This window comes from Pristis pectinata, chromosome 7 (genome assembly GCF_009764475.1).
Source record: "Pristis pectinata isolate sPriPec2 chromosome 7, sPriPec2.1.pri, whole genome shotgun sequence".
NCBI classification, from domain to species: Eukaryota; Metazoa; Chordata; class Chondrichthyes; order Rhinopristiformes; family Pristidae; genus Pristis; species Pristis pectinata.
Genome location: NC_067411.1, coordinates 40815513 through 40830486, shown reverse-complemented (window position 1 = coordinate 40830486; position 14974 = coordinate 40815513). Strand labels below are relative to the sequence as shown.

Sequence of the window (14974 nt, the reverse complement as noted above, 5' to 3'; positions counted from 1 at the left end):
TTTTTCTTTCTTTTATATTTTATTCATTTACTAAGAGATCGTTGGATCTACAGATTTTTTTATATTTTATTGTTCTTTATGATTATCTATGGCATGATTGTCCTCCTGATCTCTTTGTATTACATGTACAAACATTGATGTTATATATTAATCTGTATTAATTTGAAAACTAATAAAAAGATTGAAAAAGAAAAGAATATTTTGATTTACCAGCAGCAGACGAGTTGGACTCTCTCTGGTATTACTCCTCCTGTGGGTCCCAATTTGAATGTTATAAATCTCTTTAGGTTGCAGTGGTAGACCTTGATGAATACTGGAGGTATTTAGCAGAAATGAAATGCAGGGTTACCAATGTTGTGTGGTGCAGTCCTAATGAAATTAGCCTCTGCTTTCCCAACCTACTGTGAGCTCACATGGCTGATTCAATAAGGGGCAATATGTGAATATTCTTTGAAGTTCCCAGTGTGATTTAACTCCTAGCTTTGTCTGCCTGGAAAAGATTGTTTCCATTTTGTTTGGGGTGTGTGAGACTGTCACCTCTCTAAGGCTGTGGCTTGGTGGATTCTTCTTCCAGCTCTGCTCGTAGTCAAGTCTCACTGCAGTGAAGAGATCATAAAATCCAGGTTGACATCCCAATGTAGTACTGAGAGAGTGCTGAGTGATACCTTTTAAACTAAAGCCTATAGGATAGATGCAGGTAAAGATCTCTCAGCACTCTTTCAAAGAGAAAGGGCATTCTCCCTAGTGTACTGGCTGTGAGTTACCCCGCCCTAAACAGATGATGAAGTCATTACCTCATTGCTGTTTGTAGAAGCTAATAGGCTGCCTTTCCCAGCTTAACATAGTGACTACACTTGACAGAGTATGTTATTGGCTAGGAAATGATTTGAAATCAGGAAGACGCTCTTTTTTTCTTGTTAATCTGGGGCTTGTTTACACTGTAGCTTGGCCTATTTTTTTCTAAGGTCTCAGTGGAGCCATGCACCTTGATGTAAATGCTAAAAATAGATTTAAGTTGTCAATACAATTTTGGCATCAGCAGGAATAGATCTTACTCATAATCTGCATTAAAGGCGGTTTTAATGAATTTGTGATACATCCTGTTTATTTTAACAAAGGCATTTTAAGATATCGTTAGTAAATGTTGTGGTCAAATCACTGCAAATTGCCACTGCTGCTGTTCTGACGTTTCCCTTAACACATATCTCCTTCTCTGTCGGCAATGCATTTGGTGATCACACAATGTGACCTTGATGAGATGGCTCTTTATTTCATCTCTGTACTTTTCAGGATTTTGTTGAGCAAGGTTGTTAACTTGAATATTGTTCTGCTAATAGACAGGAAAGATTGATCCACATCAGCCAAGGGTCTGTGGTCACAAAGGAAATGTATTGGACATCAAATGGAATCCATTTGATGACTACAGCATTGCTTCCAGTTCGGAAGATAGCACGGTAAGCTTTTGAGTTCTGCATTTCAATCTGGCAGGGAAAGATCACAGAGAAAATTGATGGTGGTAGCATTTTCTGATTTAGTTTGGTTCAGAAGGCTTTTTAATAACATTTCACATGAAAGCCTCACAATGGTGAAATTCTCAGGAATGATTGAACGTACATTAGGAATGATTTAGAGAACAAAAATGATGCAAAATTGGAATAATGTAAACTATCAAGTTATTTAATGGGTAATTTAGTAGAGATGACAGTCAGTCTTTACTGCTGTCTCAGTTCATCTTTTGCAGAACACCTCAACTATGCCAATGTATTCATAGTCACAAGATCATAAGATTTAGGATCAGAATCAGGTTTATTATCACTGATATATGTCGTGAAATTTGTTGTTTTGCAGCAGCAGTACAGTGCAAGACATAAAAATTACTATAAGTCACAAAAATAAATAAATAGTGCAAAAGAGGAATAATGAGGTAGTGTTCATGGACTGTTCAGAAATCTGATGGTGGAGGGGAAGAAGCTGTTCCTGAAACGTTGAGTGTGGGTCTTCAGGTTCCTATACCTCCTCCCCGATGGTAGTAATGTGAGGAGGGCATGTCCTGGATAGTGAGGGTCCTTACTGATGGATGCTGCCTTGTTGACGCGCCACCTCTTGAAGATGTCCTCGATGGCAGGGAAGGTTGTGGCCATGATGGAGCTGGCTGAGTCTACAATCCTTTATGACACTCTGCAGCCTCTTTTGATCCTGTACATTTGAGCCTCCATACCAGGTGGTGATGCAACTAGTCAGAATGTTCTCCACTGTACATCTATAGAAGTTTGCAAGAGTCTTTGGCGACATACCAAATCTCCTCAAACTCCTTTCATTAAGCCATTCAGCCCATTGAGTCTGCTTCACGATTCAATCGTGGCTGATTTTTCAACCCCATTCTGCTGCCTTCTCCCCAAAACACCTAACCCCTTTACCAATCAAGAACATATCAATCTCTGCCTTAAATACACCCAATGACTTGGCCTGAACAGCCCTCATACAGAGATATATCATGGAAATGGGTCCTTCGGCACACTGTCCGTGTCAGCCATCAAGCACATTTAGACTAATCCCACACTAGCACCATTTTTATTCTATTCTCATTTCCATCAACTCCCCTAAGTTTCTATCACACACCTACACACTCAGGCCAATTTACCTACTGACCCGCACATCTTTGGAATGTGGGAGAAAATCAGAGCTCCTGGGAGGTGTGAGGGGGAAACCCACTCGGTCACTTCTCTCGGAGAACGTGCAAACTCCACACAGGAGGTCAGGATGAATCCCAGGATCCACCTGCAGCACCACTGTTCCACTTTACCACTTTGTACAGTTTATTCCACTAAAGGAGGTATATAAATGCAAATTGTTGTTGTGGAGTTGTCTAAAGGATCACACAGCATGGCTGAGCTGAACCCAGGGTATAATCTGACCGATTGTAACTTACTTCGACAAATCTCTGAGGAATGACTGAGAGCACTTTCTCGACAGCTAGTATGTTCCTGATGCAGTCTCATAATTTTTCTTTGTTTTGCCGATGGACAGATTAAGATCTGGGAAATTCCTAAACACGGCATCACCAAGAACATAACTACTTCAAGGCAAGACCTCCAGTCGCATTCGCGAAGAGTAGGCATCATAGAATGGCACCCGACAGCCAAAGATATCTTGTTCAGTGCTGGATACGATTACCGGGTAAGGAAGGAACATTCAGGAAGACCTTTGTACCTCTCTAAACTGCAATGTGCTTCAAAAGCAAGAAATGGAAAACTAATCTCTTTTGACATTCTAACTTACACCTTGATTTTGGGCAAGCATTTATTAAAATCAATAGGTATTTATCAATAGCAATCCTACCTCAAGCGTAGGTTATTTTTTTACCCTTGGATTCCATCTCTCACTGAGGTGAGTGTGAGAGTTAGACACTGGATGTGACAAAATCCAAATGCATGATCCCTGCAAAATGTTGTTGCAGCCCTTCACACTGCCCTTCTCCATGGGGAGTCCCTCTGTCAGGCAGATAGTGCTACAATGCTCTGCCAACTGAGAATATGATAAATGTCTTTCAGAGGTGACACAGGCATGTTGGACTGAATGGCCTCCTTGTGTTCTGAGATGACATGGCTTTAGATTTACAATTCAGTTTAGGAATGGCCTGAAATTCAGCCAGTGGGTGAGGATTATTACTGGCATAAACAGTTTGGAACATTGTCTGAATGCCATAGGTTACATGTGCCACCATTTGTGAGTGCTTATACAGCGCATGAGCTTTCACTCTTAAGAAAATATTCTTCCACTTATAGTACCATTTTCCATTGGATGCACATGCAGTGCCAGTCTAAACAGGATTGGTTTGTATATCGGTTATTGGTCTGATTGTGATTTTAATTTTTTTTGCTTTAAAGTTCAGATCAGTCTGTCCTTGAACATTGACAAAAAGCAACTCCTTTCACTTTCCCTCTGTCTGTATCGCTGTCAGCCTGCGTGTACATCTCTTCCTGTTTGACTGTGTGTGTGTTTGCATTTGCAAATGTGTTTTTATATTTGAATGTCTGTCTCTCCATGAGAGAGAGAGAGAGAGAGAGAGAGTGTGTGTGACTGTCTCTATCTGTCCTCCTCTGGAGTGTGTGTGGTGCTGCCTGTCTGCCTGGGTCCATGTGCATTTATTTCAGTCTCAGCCTTCCTGTGTCCCGGCCTCTGACTGTCACTGCCTCCCTGGGCAATTATTTGCAATAATTTGTTTTTGTTCCAGCTCAAGTCTAATGTATTCTGCCTCTGTTTTCTGATTGGAGGGAATATCTACATGGTAAAGGAAGTAGTAACCAAGCTCCCCGTTTGCATCATTTCTCAGGATCTAAGAGCTAACGTGGGAACAAGGACCTAAAGCACACCATCTATGCTGTGTCTAATTGATTTTATCAGAGGGACTGAAGGAAACCATTCCATCCTCAGACTTGTTCTGTCATTCAATTAAATCATGGCTAATTTGTGACCTAATCTATGTACCTGCATTTTAAATATATCCTGTAATATTGTTGGTTCACAAAAATCGTACCTATGTCAGATTTATTGTTCATAGTTGGCCTTGCTGAGTTTCTGTTTGCAAAGGGGAGTTCCAAATTTTTACCAGACTCAGAGTGCAGAAATGTTCCCTAACTGCACTTCTGAAAGGTCTGGATTTTTATTGGTCTATGCTCAATAGTTCTGGACTTCCTAACCAGCAGAAGTGGTTTATTTCTGTCTGTTCTATCAATGCCCAAGCATCAAAATACTGCAGATGCTGGAAATCTGAAATAAAGTGCTGGAAACACTCAGCAGATCAGGTAGTATCTGAGGAGAAAGAGCGACGGAGTTAAAGTTTCAGGTCAATGACCTTTCATCAGAGCTGGGAAAATTTAGAAAGCAGACATGTTTTAAGTTGCAGAGAAGGGGGAAGGATGGGAGAACAAAAAGAATGTCTGTGATAGGATGGAGATAATGAGAAAATGGACGGCACAGACTGGTGTCAACTGAGAGAGTTGGTGAAGTCTTGTTAATTGCAGCTAATCTGTCTGGAGAAGAACCCTGTAGCTGGTCCTCAGCTTCCTGTCAGTTGTCGCTCTAATTCTTCATTCACTCCCACTCTGATCTGTTTGTTTTTGCCCTCTTACTTTGAATCAGTGAAGCCCATCATAAACTTGAGGAACAACATCCCATTTACTTCTAGGCAGTTGGCCACTCAACATTGAATTCAACGGTTTCGGCTAATTTGAAATGGCAGGTTCAATGACAAGGGAATGGACTGCTGAGGGTGCTTGGTGGGTCGGAGGTATCTGTAGGGAACAAGGCAAGGTTGGCATTTGGGTTGATGACTTTTCATGGTGAGAGTGGTTGACCAGGAGCATCAGCTAAGTTTTTCTCTCCACGGATGCTGCCTGGTCTGTGGAGTGTCTCTGGCAATTTTTGTTTTTGTGTCAGATTTCCAGCATCTGCAGTTTTTGGTTTTCAGTCCCTGACCAATTCTGATGCAACTCAGCTTTTCTTGCCCTGCGGGTCCTCTCTGACCTATTGGGCATCTCCCAGCATTCCCCTTTATTTCATATCTCCAGAAACTGTAATGCCCAGTACCTTTCTGTTCTAGTATTCCTATTTTAATTCTCTCTCCTCTGTCTTTGCTCTCTTTACACTTCCTCCAGACAGATTAGCTGTTATCAGGAAGACTACAACACCTCTCGCAGTCAATGCTATCCATTTTCTCTTGGTCTCCACTTTATGACAGACATTCCTTTGGTTGTCCCTATTCCTCCCCCTTCTTTGCACCTTATAACATGCCGACTTTCTAAATGGTCGCAATTCTGATGAATAGTCACTCACCTGAAACACTGACTTAGTTTCTATCTCCACAGATACTGGCTGACCTTCTGAGTATCTCCAGTATTTTCTATTTTTATTTTGGATTTGCACATTTTACTTTTAGATTAACTAAGTACCCCCTTAACAGTCTAAACTCCAGGAAATACATCTTTAGTTTGTGCTCATGATTTAATTTGTGGGGTTCCAATATCATTCTGGTAAGTCTAGGCTGGGCTCCCTGAAAGCCAATGAGAAGGTAATAGTTGTCAGTTAAATACTCGCTCATCAAACTCTGCTTTGTCTTCTTTGTTGCAGATTATGGTCTGGAACCTGAATTCAGGAGAGTCACTGATCAGGAAGCCAGTGAAAATCCTGGATTGCCACAAGGATGCAATTCTCTCCATGTCCTTCAACACCAACGGCAGTCACTTAGTGACTTCTTGCAGGGATAGAAAGATACGAGTGATTGACAGTCGCACAGGAAAGGTTTTACAGGTAGAAATGAAAGATTACTCTTACTGCAATGGATAAAGATAGCTCATAATTCTGCGATTTATTTTCTAGAATGTCAACTGGAGAAATGGAGGAACTTGCATTTGTACAGTGTCTTGGATCTTGTTACTCCTGAATTTAACTATTCCAACACACTCTTGCCCAGCTTCCTGCCTTCTACCTTTAAGGAGCGTAAGTTAAACCAGGGCAGGACTTAGACCGTAAATGGTAGTGCCCTTGAGAGTGTTGTTGAACAGAGAGAACTAGGGGTTCAGGTATCTCTTTCCCTGAAAGTGGCAACACAGGTAGACAGGGTGGTGAAGAAGGGATTTGGCACACTTACCTTCATCAGTCAGGGCATTGAGTACAGGAGTTGGGATGTCATGCTGCAACTGTACAAGTTGTTGATGAGACCACACCTGGAGTATTGTGCTCAGTTCTGATCAGCCAGCTGTAGGAAGGATGTCACTAAGCCAGAAAGGGGGTGGGAAATATTCGTGAGGATGTTCCTGGGACTGGAGGGATGGAGTTATAAGGACAGGCTGGGTAGGCTGGGATCTTCTTTTTCCCTAGAGCTTAGAAGGCTGAGGAGTGACCTTATAGAGGTATAAAAAATCATGAGGGGCATAGATAAGGTGAATGGTCAAAGTCTTTTACCCAGGGTAGGGGAGTCTAAAATGAGAGGACAAATATATAGGGTAAGAGGGGAAAGATTTAAAGAGGCAACATACAAAACGCTTGAGGAACTCAGTGGGTCAAGCAGCATCTATCGAGGGAAATGGGCAGTTGACATTTTGGGTCAAAGACCCTTCAAACATCGACTGTCCATTTCCCTCCATAGATGCTGCCCGACCCGCTGATTCCTTCAGCACTTTGTGCGTTGCTCCAGATTCAAGCATCTGCAGTCTCTTGTGTTGTCAAGATTTAAAGGGGACTGGAGGGGCAACTTTTTCACACAGATGGTGGTGGGTATGTGGAATGAGCTGCCAGAGGAAGTGGTAGAGATGGGTATAATTACAATCCTTAAGAAGCACTTAGACAGGTACATGGATAGAAAAAGTTTAGAGGGATATGGGCTAAACACAGGCAAGTGGGACTAGCTTGAACAAACATCTTGGTTGGCATGGACAATTTGGGCCGAAGGGCCTGTTTCTGTGCTGTATGACTCTATAACTAAGTGCAAGTTCCTCTACTCCCAAATTCCTCTAATCCACTACCCTACGTTGGCTCCCAGTCCAGCAACCTCCCAAATTTTTTCAATGCTCTTCCATGGCATTCAGATCCCTCCCTGGCCTTGCCTGCTGCTAACCTCTGTAACCTGACCCAGCCCTACAACCTTCAGAGTTCTCTGCTCTCCTCAAATTCCAGCCTCTTGCCCATCTTCATTTTAATTGCCATCTCCCTGGATCTCACGCCCTGGGCTCTGAACTGTGGAATTTCACCCCACCCCCGAGACTGCTTTGCCTCTTTATCTCATTTTATCAAATTTTGTTTGATAGCATTCCTAAGAAGCGCCTTAGGGTGTTTTTCCTCTGCTAAAGATGCAATAGAAAGGCATTGGTAATGTGGAGAAAAGTAGTTGCATAACAAGCTTCCTCAAGGAACAATGTGACAACGACCACTTCATCTATCCTTGTGATGTTGATTGAGGGTTAGAAATTGACCGGAGAGAACTTACCTGTTCTTTTTCAAAATACCTGTTGTGGGAATTTAAATTTAAAAATTTTTATTTACAGCGTGGTAACAGGCCCTTTAGGCCCAATGAGTCCGCGCCGCCCATTTTAAACCCAAATTAACCTACCCGTACGTCTTTGCAATGTGGGAGGAAACTGGAGCACCCGGAGGAAACCCACGCAGACACAGGAGAATGTACAAACTCCTTACAGACAGCGACGGGAATTGAACCGCGATCGCTGGCGCTGTAATAGCGTCGCGCTAACCGCTACGCTACCGTGCCAACTGAGACAGTACCTCAGTCAGTGCAGTACAATCTCTATCCTACACCAGGAAAGTAAGTCAGTTTTAGTTCTTACCTCCCTGGAATGGAACCTGGATAGAGGATAGTGTGAAGCAATTTTGTGCTAACAATCTATATAATGTTTCCTCATTTATGTGTTTAAAAAGAACTAAATAGGCAGAAAAGCAATTGCAAGTGAAGTCCCATTGACGGGGATTACTTTTCTTTGTCTCAATAAAGTTGTAGAGTATTACAGTAAGGAAACTGGCCCTTTGGCCCAATTTGTCTATGACAATCAATTTGTCTACCTGAGCTAATCCCATTTCTCCATGTTTGGCCCATATCCCTCTAAGCCTTTCCTAACCGTGTACATGTCTAAAAGCCTTTTAAATGTTGTAATTGTACCAGCCTCTACCACCACCCTCTGTGTGGAAAAAGTTGCCCCTCAGATCCCTTTTAAATCTTTCCCCCTCACCTTAAACTTATGCCCTCTAGTTTTAGACTCCCCTACCCTGGGGAAAAGACTGTGACCTACCTGCCTTATCTGTGCCCCTCATGATTTTATAAACCTCTATAAGGTCACCCCTCAGCCTCCTGCGCTCCAGGTAGAGGAAAGTCCCAGTCTATCCAGTCTCTTCTTTATATCTCAAGCCCTTCAGTCCCAGTAACATCCTCCTGAATCTTTTCTGCACCCTTTCCAGCTTAGTGACATCCTTCCTATAGCCAGGTGACGAGAAATGCACACTGCATGCATAGTGACAAAGATTAATAGTTTACTTTTACAAATTGTGCTGTTTATAGAACTATTCAATATGACAAATTGCATTTGCCAGAGTACATCTTGTAATATCATGTCTCACATAAAACACTATGCATACTTTAAAATAAACAACATTAGAAACAAACAGAATGAGGATTGGTAAATGTGCTTCAGTGTTTAGAGTTGAACAGCTATCCTTCACACTTTTTTTGAAGTTTGTTTACCTATGAATATCTGACTAAGGGCACCATTGCCCTATGCAACTTCTTTGCATGGAACTGTTGCCAACGTCTTAACAAAAATGTTGTGAATTTCCAAGGAAGCCGAAATTCAAGGATGAGGATCACAGTCACTTAGTCACAAGGCCCCCTTGCTCATCAGCATGCCCCTTGTTCATGACAGTAGCTGTTTCTGAGATTTACTCAGTCTTAATAGTTATGTTAAAAATGTATTGGTATTGGTTTATTATTGTCACAGGTACTGAACTATGGTGAAAAGCTTTTGTTTGGCTTGCCATCCAGACAGATCATGCCATACATAATTACATCGAGGTAGTAAAAAGAAAACAGAACGCAGAATGTGGTGGTGCAGTGCAGGTAGACAGATAAAGTGCAAGGGCCACGATGAGGTAGATGTGCATGTGTTACAAGGGTTGAGTGAGTTCCTGGAAGTCTAGTCACGTGACCTCCTCTCAGCAAGCTCCCTTCCCTCTTGCCCCCATTTTTCCAATCAACCGCTTTCCCCGTCTCCAATATTTTACTATAATTTAAAAAGTGAAAGTGTTCAAGGAAAATGGAGAAAAAGATTGTACCTTTTTTAAAGATCTTTTGGTTTTGCAGTTATATTCAGGGGATTAATCTTTAATTCCAAGTGATTTCCATTCAGGATGGAGAGGTGACTACCACCATCCAATGTGAGCAATCAGTTAATGGGCTCCCCCTCTCGATCTTTGTAACACTCGAAAAGCTCTGCTCTCCTTCAATTCTGATCCAGAAAATAAATTGCTTTTTGCCTGAAAGCAACCACGCCATAACTTGTTCTGAAAAATGGTTGGTGCCTCAAATTTAACAATGTTATATCATGAAACAAAAAAAAACTTGCAGTGAGGGAGTGTATGATCACTGTGTTGTATTCCCATAGTCAAACTGTGGCCTCATTTTATGTCATATGGCAAAGTGGTGTCTCAGGTTGCCTGACAGATCCTCCTTCACTCAGATGTGGACAATGAGGTGGTTGGTAATTGAAGTTCCTCAAATCAGACACAACTGCCCAGTTTTACATTGAACATTTGTCGAAATATTCGAAAATGGGTGTGTCTTTGTAAAGATTGAATCCACACTATGATTTGGGGAGCAACTCTGGCTGCTGTGAGGAACTGGTTAAGGAAGAACCTGGAGATGACTTTCTTGTGGCAGACAGCAGGAAGATTCCTTTGAAGTTTGTCTACCTATGAGTGTCTGACTAAGGGCACCATTGCTCTATGCAACTTCTTTGCATGGAACTGTTGCCAACATCTTAACAAAAATGTTGTGAGTTTCCAAGGAAGCCAAAAGTCAAGGATGTGGATCACGGTCACTTAGTCACAAGAAGTTACCACCTCTGTTGAAGATGATAACAATTATTGCAACACAGTGGCACATCTGGTAGAGCTGCTGCTCACAGCTCCAGAGACCCAGGTTCAATCCTGACCTCCGCTGCTGTCTGTGTGTAGAGTTTCTTCCTGTGACCACTTTGGTTCCCTCCAGTGTCATCCCACATCCCTAAGACATGCAGATGGGAGGTTAGTTGGCCACTATAAATTGTCCCTCGTGAGTAGGTGAGTGGTAGAATCTGGGGGGAGCTGACGGGAGTGTGCGGAGGATAGTTTACAGAGAAAATTAGTGGGGGAAAGGGATTGCTCAACGGGCCAGCATAGACTTGATTGGCAGAAATGTCAAAAGGAATCGTGGCATCTCTGAGGTCCCCTGGCAGATCTTCTCCCACATGTGGACAATGAGTGGGTCTTATCGAAGTTGCTCGGCATTTCCACAGGACACTATGCTCCCGAGACCTTGTTGAATTTTAATCAGCATATGGCTTTTTTGACTTCTCGTCATCAGGAATAGCGGCAAGGCTGGACTAACAGGCTGCATGGGATGGAGCCAAGAATGTGGGAGGGGGGGGCTCTGGAACAGGGTTGTCATTGAGAAGTTTCTATGAAGTGTTCCTTCCAGCAACCACTGTCACTAATAAGTTCACCTGCGTTCTGAGACCTGGACTACCCCTACCTCAAAAACGTTGGAGAGATACCACCAACACTTCCCCACAAAATGCTCCGCTGTGAACCAGCGGCAGTGTCCTCTCCAACATCCCCAGCACCAAGGCCCTAATTACATTTGGCCACCTCCATAGGGCAGAGAGAGTTGACCGACATCAGATTCTGGAAACTGATTCTCTGTTCCGAGCTCGGTCATGGGAAGAGATTCCCGGAAAGATAAAGGGAAAGATTCTAGCATGTACTCAAAGTCTCCCTGAAGAAATACAACACCCTCACCGACTCCTGGGAATCGCAGACCATGACTTCTCAAAAGTGGAGAGGGAGGATTCAGTATTGAGAACTTTAAGGCAATGCACTGGGAGCATAAGTTGCAGAGGGAGTGCCCCATCTTACAAACCACGTACCCCCCCCATCAGACACCTCACTGTTGAAGAGTCTGTGCGTCCCACATTGGACTCTTCAACCACCTTAGAACCCCAGAACTGCAGCTGCAGCAACCTCAGGGGATCGGCTGAGAAGAGCCTCTCACCCAACTTTGCATAAGCCATATATCGATTCATAGAACTGTACAGCACAGAAAATGGCCCTTTGGTTGACCTTACACTAATCTCATTTGCCCAAGAGCTTATATACATCAATATCTTCTTGTATTCATTCACTGAGTTACTGAAGGATAGGGGAAAGTCTTGTAGTATGGCACAATCTGCCTGGATGGCACACAGACAAAGTTTTTCCACTGTATCTCAGTACACGTGACAAATATAAACTAATGCCAATACCAGTACTTTGCTACTGTATGCCTGCTCCTCAGAGGCTGACACAGACTCTTGGGAACTTTCTACCCCATTACATAGAGAGAAGTCGGTCACCTGCTACAATTTCTGAAGGGATACACACAGAACCTTCAGTTCCATCGACCCAGTGTTTGGGAATTTCTTCCTTAAAGATGTCCATCTCTACATTTCTCTCTGGTCCCTTTGTGCTGCTCCTTAGGGCCTGTCTCTATCACCTGCCCTAACCTCTCCTTACATGGCCCAGCATCAGAACAGCCTGGCGATCACTCCTATCGAGAGCCTGGGGATGTTTTACTCCACTAAAGGGGGAAGGAAATCGAGAATGCACAAGGCCCAGGGATGTTGGAGAGCTGTGGGACTGGAGTTCCTATTAGGGAACCAGACAGGTCAGGTGACAGAAGTATGTGCAGGTGAACATTTTGTGTCCAGTGACCATAATGTCATTAGTTTCAAGTTAATTATGGTTAAGGATAGGTCTGGTCCTCGAGTAGAGGTTCTAAATTGGAGAAAGGCCAATTTTGTGGAAATGAGAAAGGATCTGGGGAGAATGGTTTGGGATAAGTTGTTTTCTGGCAAGGATGTGTTCAGTAAGTGGAAGGCCTTCAAAGACGAAATTTTGAGAGTGCAGTTTGCATGTTCCTGCCAGGATTAAAGGCAAAGTTAACAGGCATAGGGTACCTTGGTTTTCAAGGGATATTGGCCATCTGGTTAAGAAAAAGAGAGAGGTGTATAGCAGGTATAGGCAACTAGGCACAAATGAGGTACTTGAAGAGTATAGAAAAAGTAAGAAAATACTAAAGAGGGAAATCAGGAAGGCAAAAAGAAGACATGAGGTTGCTCTGGCAGATAATGTGAAGGTAAACCCAAAGGGTTTCTACAAGTCTATTAAGAGAAAAAGGATAGTAAGGGACAAAATTGGTCCCCTAGAAGATCAGAGTGGTCGTCTATCTGTGGAGCCTCAGGAGATGGGGGAGATCTTGAACAGTTTTTTTGCATCAGTATTTACTCAGGAAACTGGCATAGTGGATATGGAAGGAAGGGAAACAAGCAGTAGTGTCATGAAACATATAGAGGAGGAGGTGCTTGCTGCCTTACAGTGAATAAAGGTAGATAAATCCCCCGGGCCTGACAAGATATTTCCTCGGACCTTGAGAGAGACTAGTGTAGAAATTGCAGGGGTCCTGGCAGATATATTCAAAATGTCCTTAGCCTCGGGTGCGGTGCCAGAGGACTGGAGGATAGCTCATGTTGTTCCATTGTTTAAGAAAGGCTCGAAGAGTAAACCAGGTGATTACAGGCCAGTGAGCCTGACATCAGTAGTGGGTAAATTATTGGGAGGTGTTCTGAGAGATAGGACATATAAGTATTTGGACAGCCAAGGGTTGATTAAGGATAGTCAGCATGGCTTTGTGCGTGGTAGATCATGTTTAATGAATCTTGTGGTGTTTTTTGAGGAGGTCACTAAGAAAGTAGATGAAGGAAAGGCTGTGGATGTTGTCTACATGGACTTTAGTAAGGCCTTTGACAAGGTCCCACATGGGAGATTAGTTCATAAGGTTCAGTCACTAGGTATCCATGGAAAGGTTGTAAACTGGATTCGAAATTGGCTGTGTGGGAGAAGACAGAGAGTGGTAGTGGATGATTGTTTCTTAGACTGGAGGCCTGTGACTAGTGGTGGGCCTCAGGGAAATGTGCTGGGACCATTGTTGTTTGTTGTCTTTATCAATGATCTAGATGATAATGTGGTAAATTGGATCAGCAAGTTTGCTGATGACACCAAGATTGGAGGCATTGTGGACAGCGAGGAAGGATTTCAAAGCTTGCAGAGGGATCTGGACCAACTGGAAAAATAGGCCAGAAAATGGCAGATGGAATTTAATGCAGACAAGTGTGAGGTGTCACATTTTGGAAGGACAAATCAAGGTAGGACATACACAGTAAATGGTAGGGCACTGAGGAGTACAGAGGAACAAAGAGATCTGGGAGTTCAGATACATAATTCCCTGAAAGTGGCATCACAGGTAGACAGGGTTGTAAAGAAGGCTTTTGGCATCCTGGCATTCATAAATCAAAGTATTGAGTATAGGAGTTGGGATATTATGGTGAGGTTGTATAAGACATTGGTGAAACCAAATTTGGAGTATTGTGTACAGTTCTGGTCACCTAACTATAGGAAGGATATCAGTAAGATTGAAAGAGTGCAGAGACGATTTACTAGAATGTTGCTAGGTCTTCAGGAGTTGAGTTACAGGTTAGGACTTTATTCCTTGGAGCGCAGAAGAATGAGGGGAGATTTGATAGAGGTTTACAAAATTATGAGGGGTATAGACAGAGTAAATGCGAGTAGGCTCTTTCCACCTAAATTAGGAGAGATAAGTACGAGAGGACATGGCTTTAGGGTGAAGGGGGAGAGGTTTAGGGGGAACATTAGGGGGAACTTCTTCACTCAGAGAGTGGTGGGAGTATGGAACGGGCTACCATGTGATGTGGTAAATGCGGGCTCACTCTTAAGTTTTAAGAATAAATTGGATAGATACATGGACGGGAGAGGTCTGGAGGGTTGTGGACTGGGTGCAGGTAAATGGGACTAGCGGAATAAAGTTTCGGCACAGACTAGAAGGGCCGAATGACCTGTTTTCTGTTCTGTAGTGTTCTATGGAGTGGTGTACAGGTGGCAGGAAGCCATCTAAGGATTTGGAAATGAGGATGAGAATTTTAAACACAAGGTCCATAGTCAAAAATTCTGTTGGCCTTGTGAAAGGCAGAGCAATTTTCAGGAAATGGTTTCAGCGGGATTGCGTGAACCTGCTCTGAGTGGGCTCCACGGGGAATGAGGAGGAGGGGGCAGACAGAAGATCCTCTGTGGAATCATTACATGTTGGTTAACTCTGCAGCCACAA

General features: G+C 43.1%; 1 protein-coding gene across 7 annotated transcripts in view; it reads left to right on the top strand.

The window, feature by feature from the left end:
* Nucleotides 1-14974, top strand: part of LOC127572465 (coronin-2A-like) — a 136438-nt gene that overhangs the window by 99277 nt on the left and 22187 nt on the right. For all 7 annotated transcript variants that reach the window (XM_052019769.1, XM_052019776.1, XM_052019773.1 and 4 more), the window contains 3 exons: nt 1338-1454; nt 3028-3177; nt 6130-6309. In XM_052019769.1, the coding sequence (XP_051875729.1) occupies nt 1338-1454; nt 3028-3177; nt 6130-6309 (447 nt within the window). The remainder of the gene's footprint in view (nt 1-1337; nt 1455-3027; nt 3178-6129; nt 6310-14974) is intronic.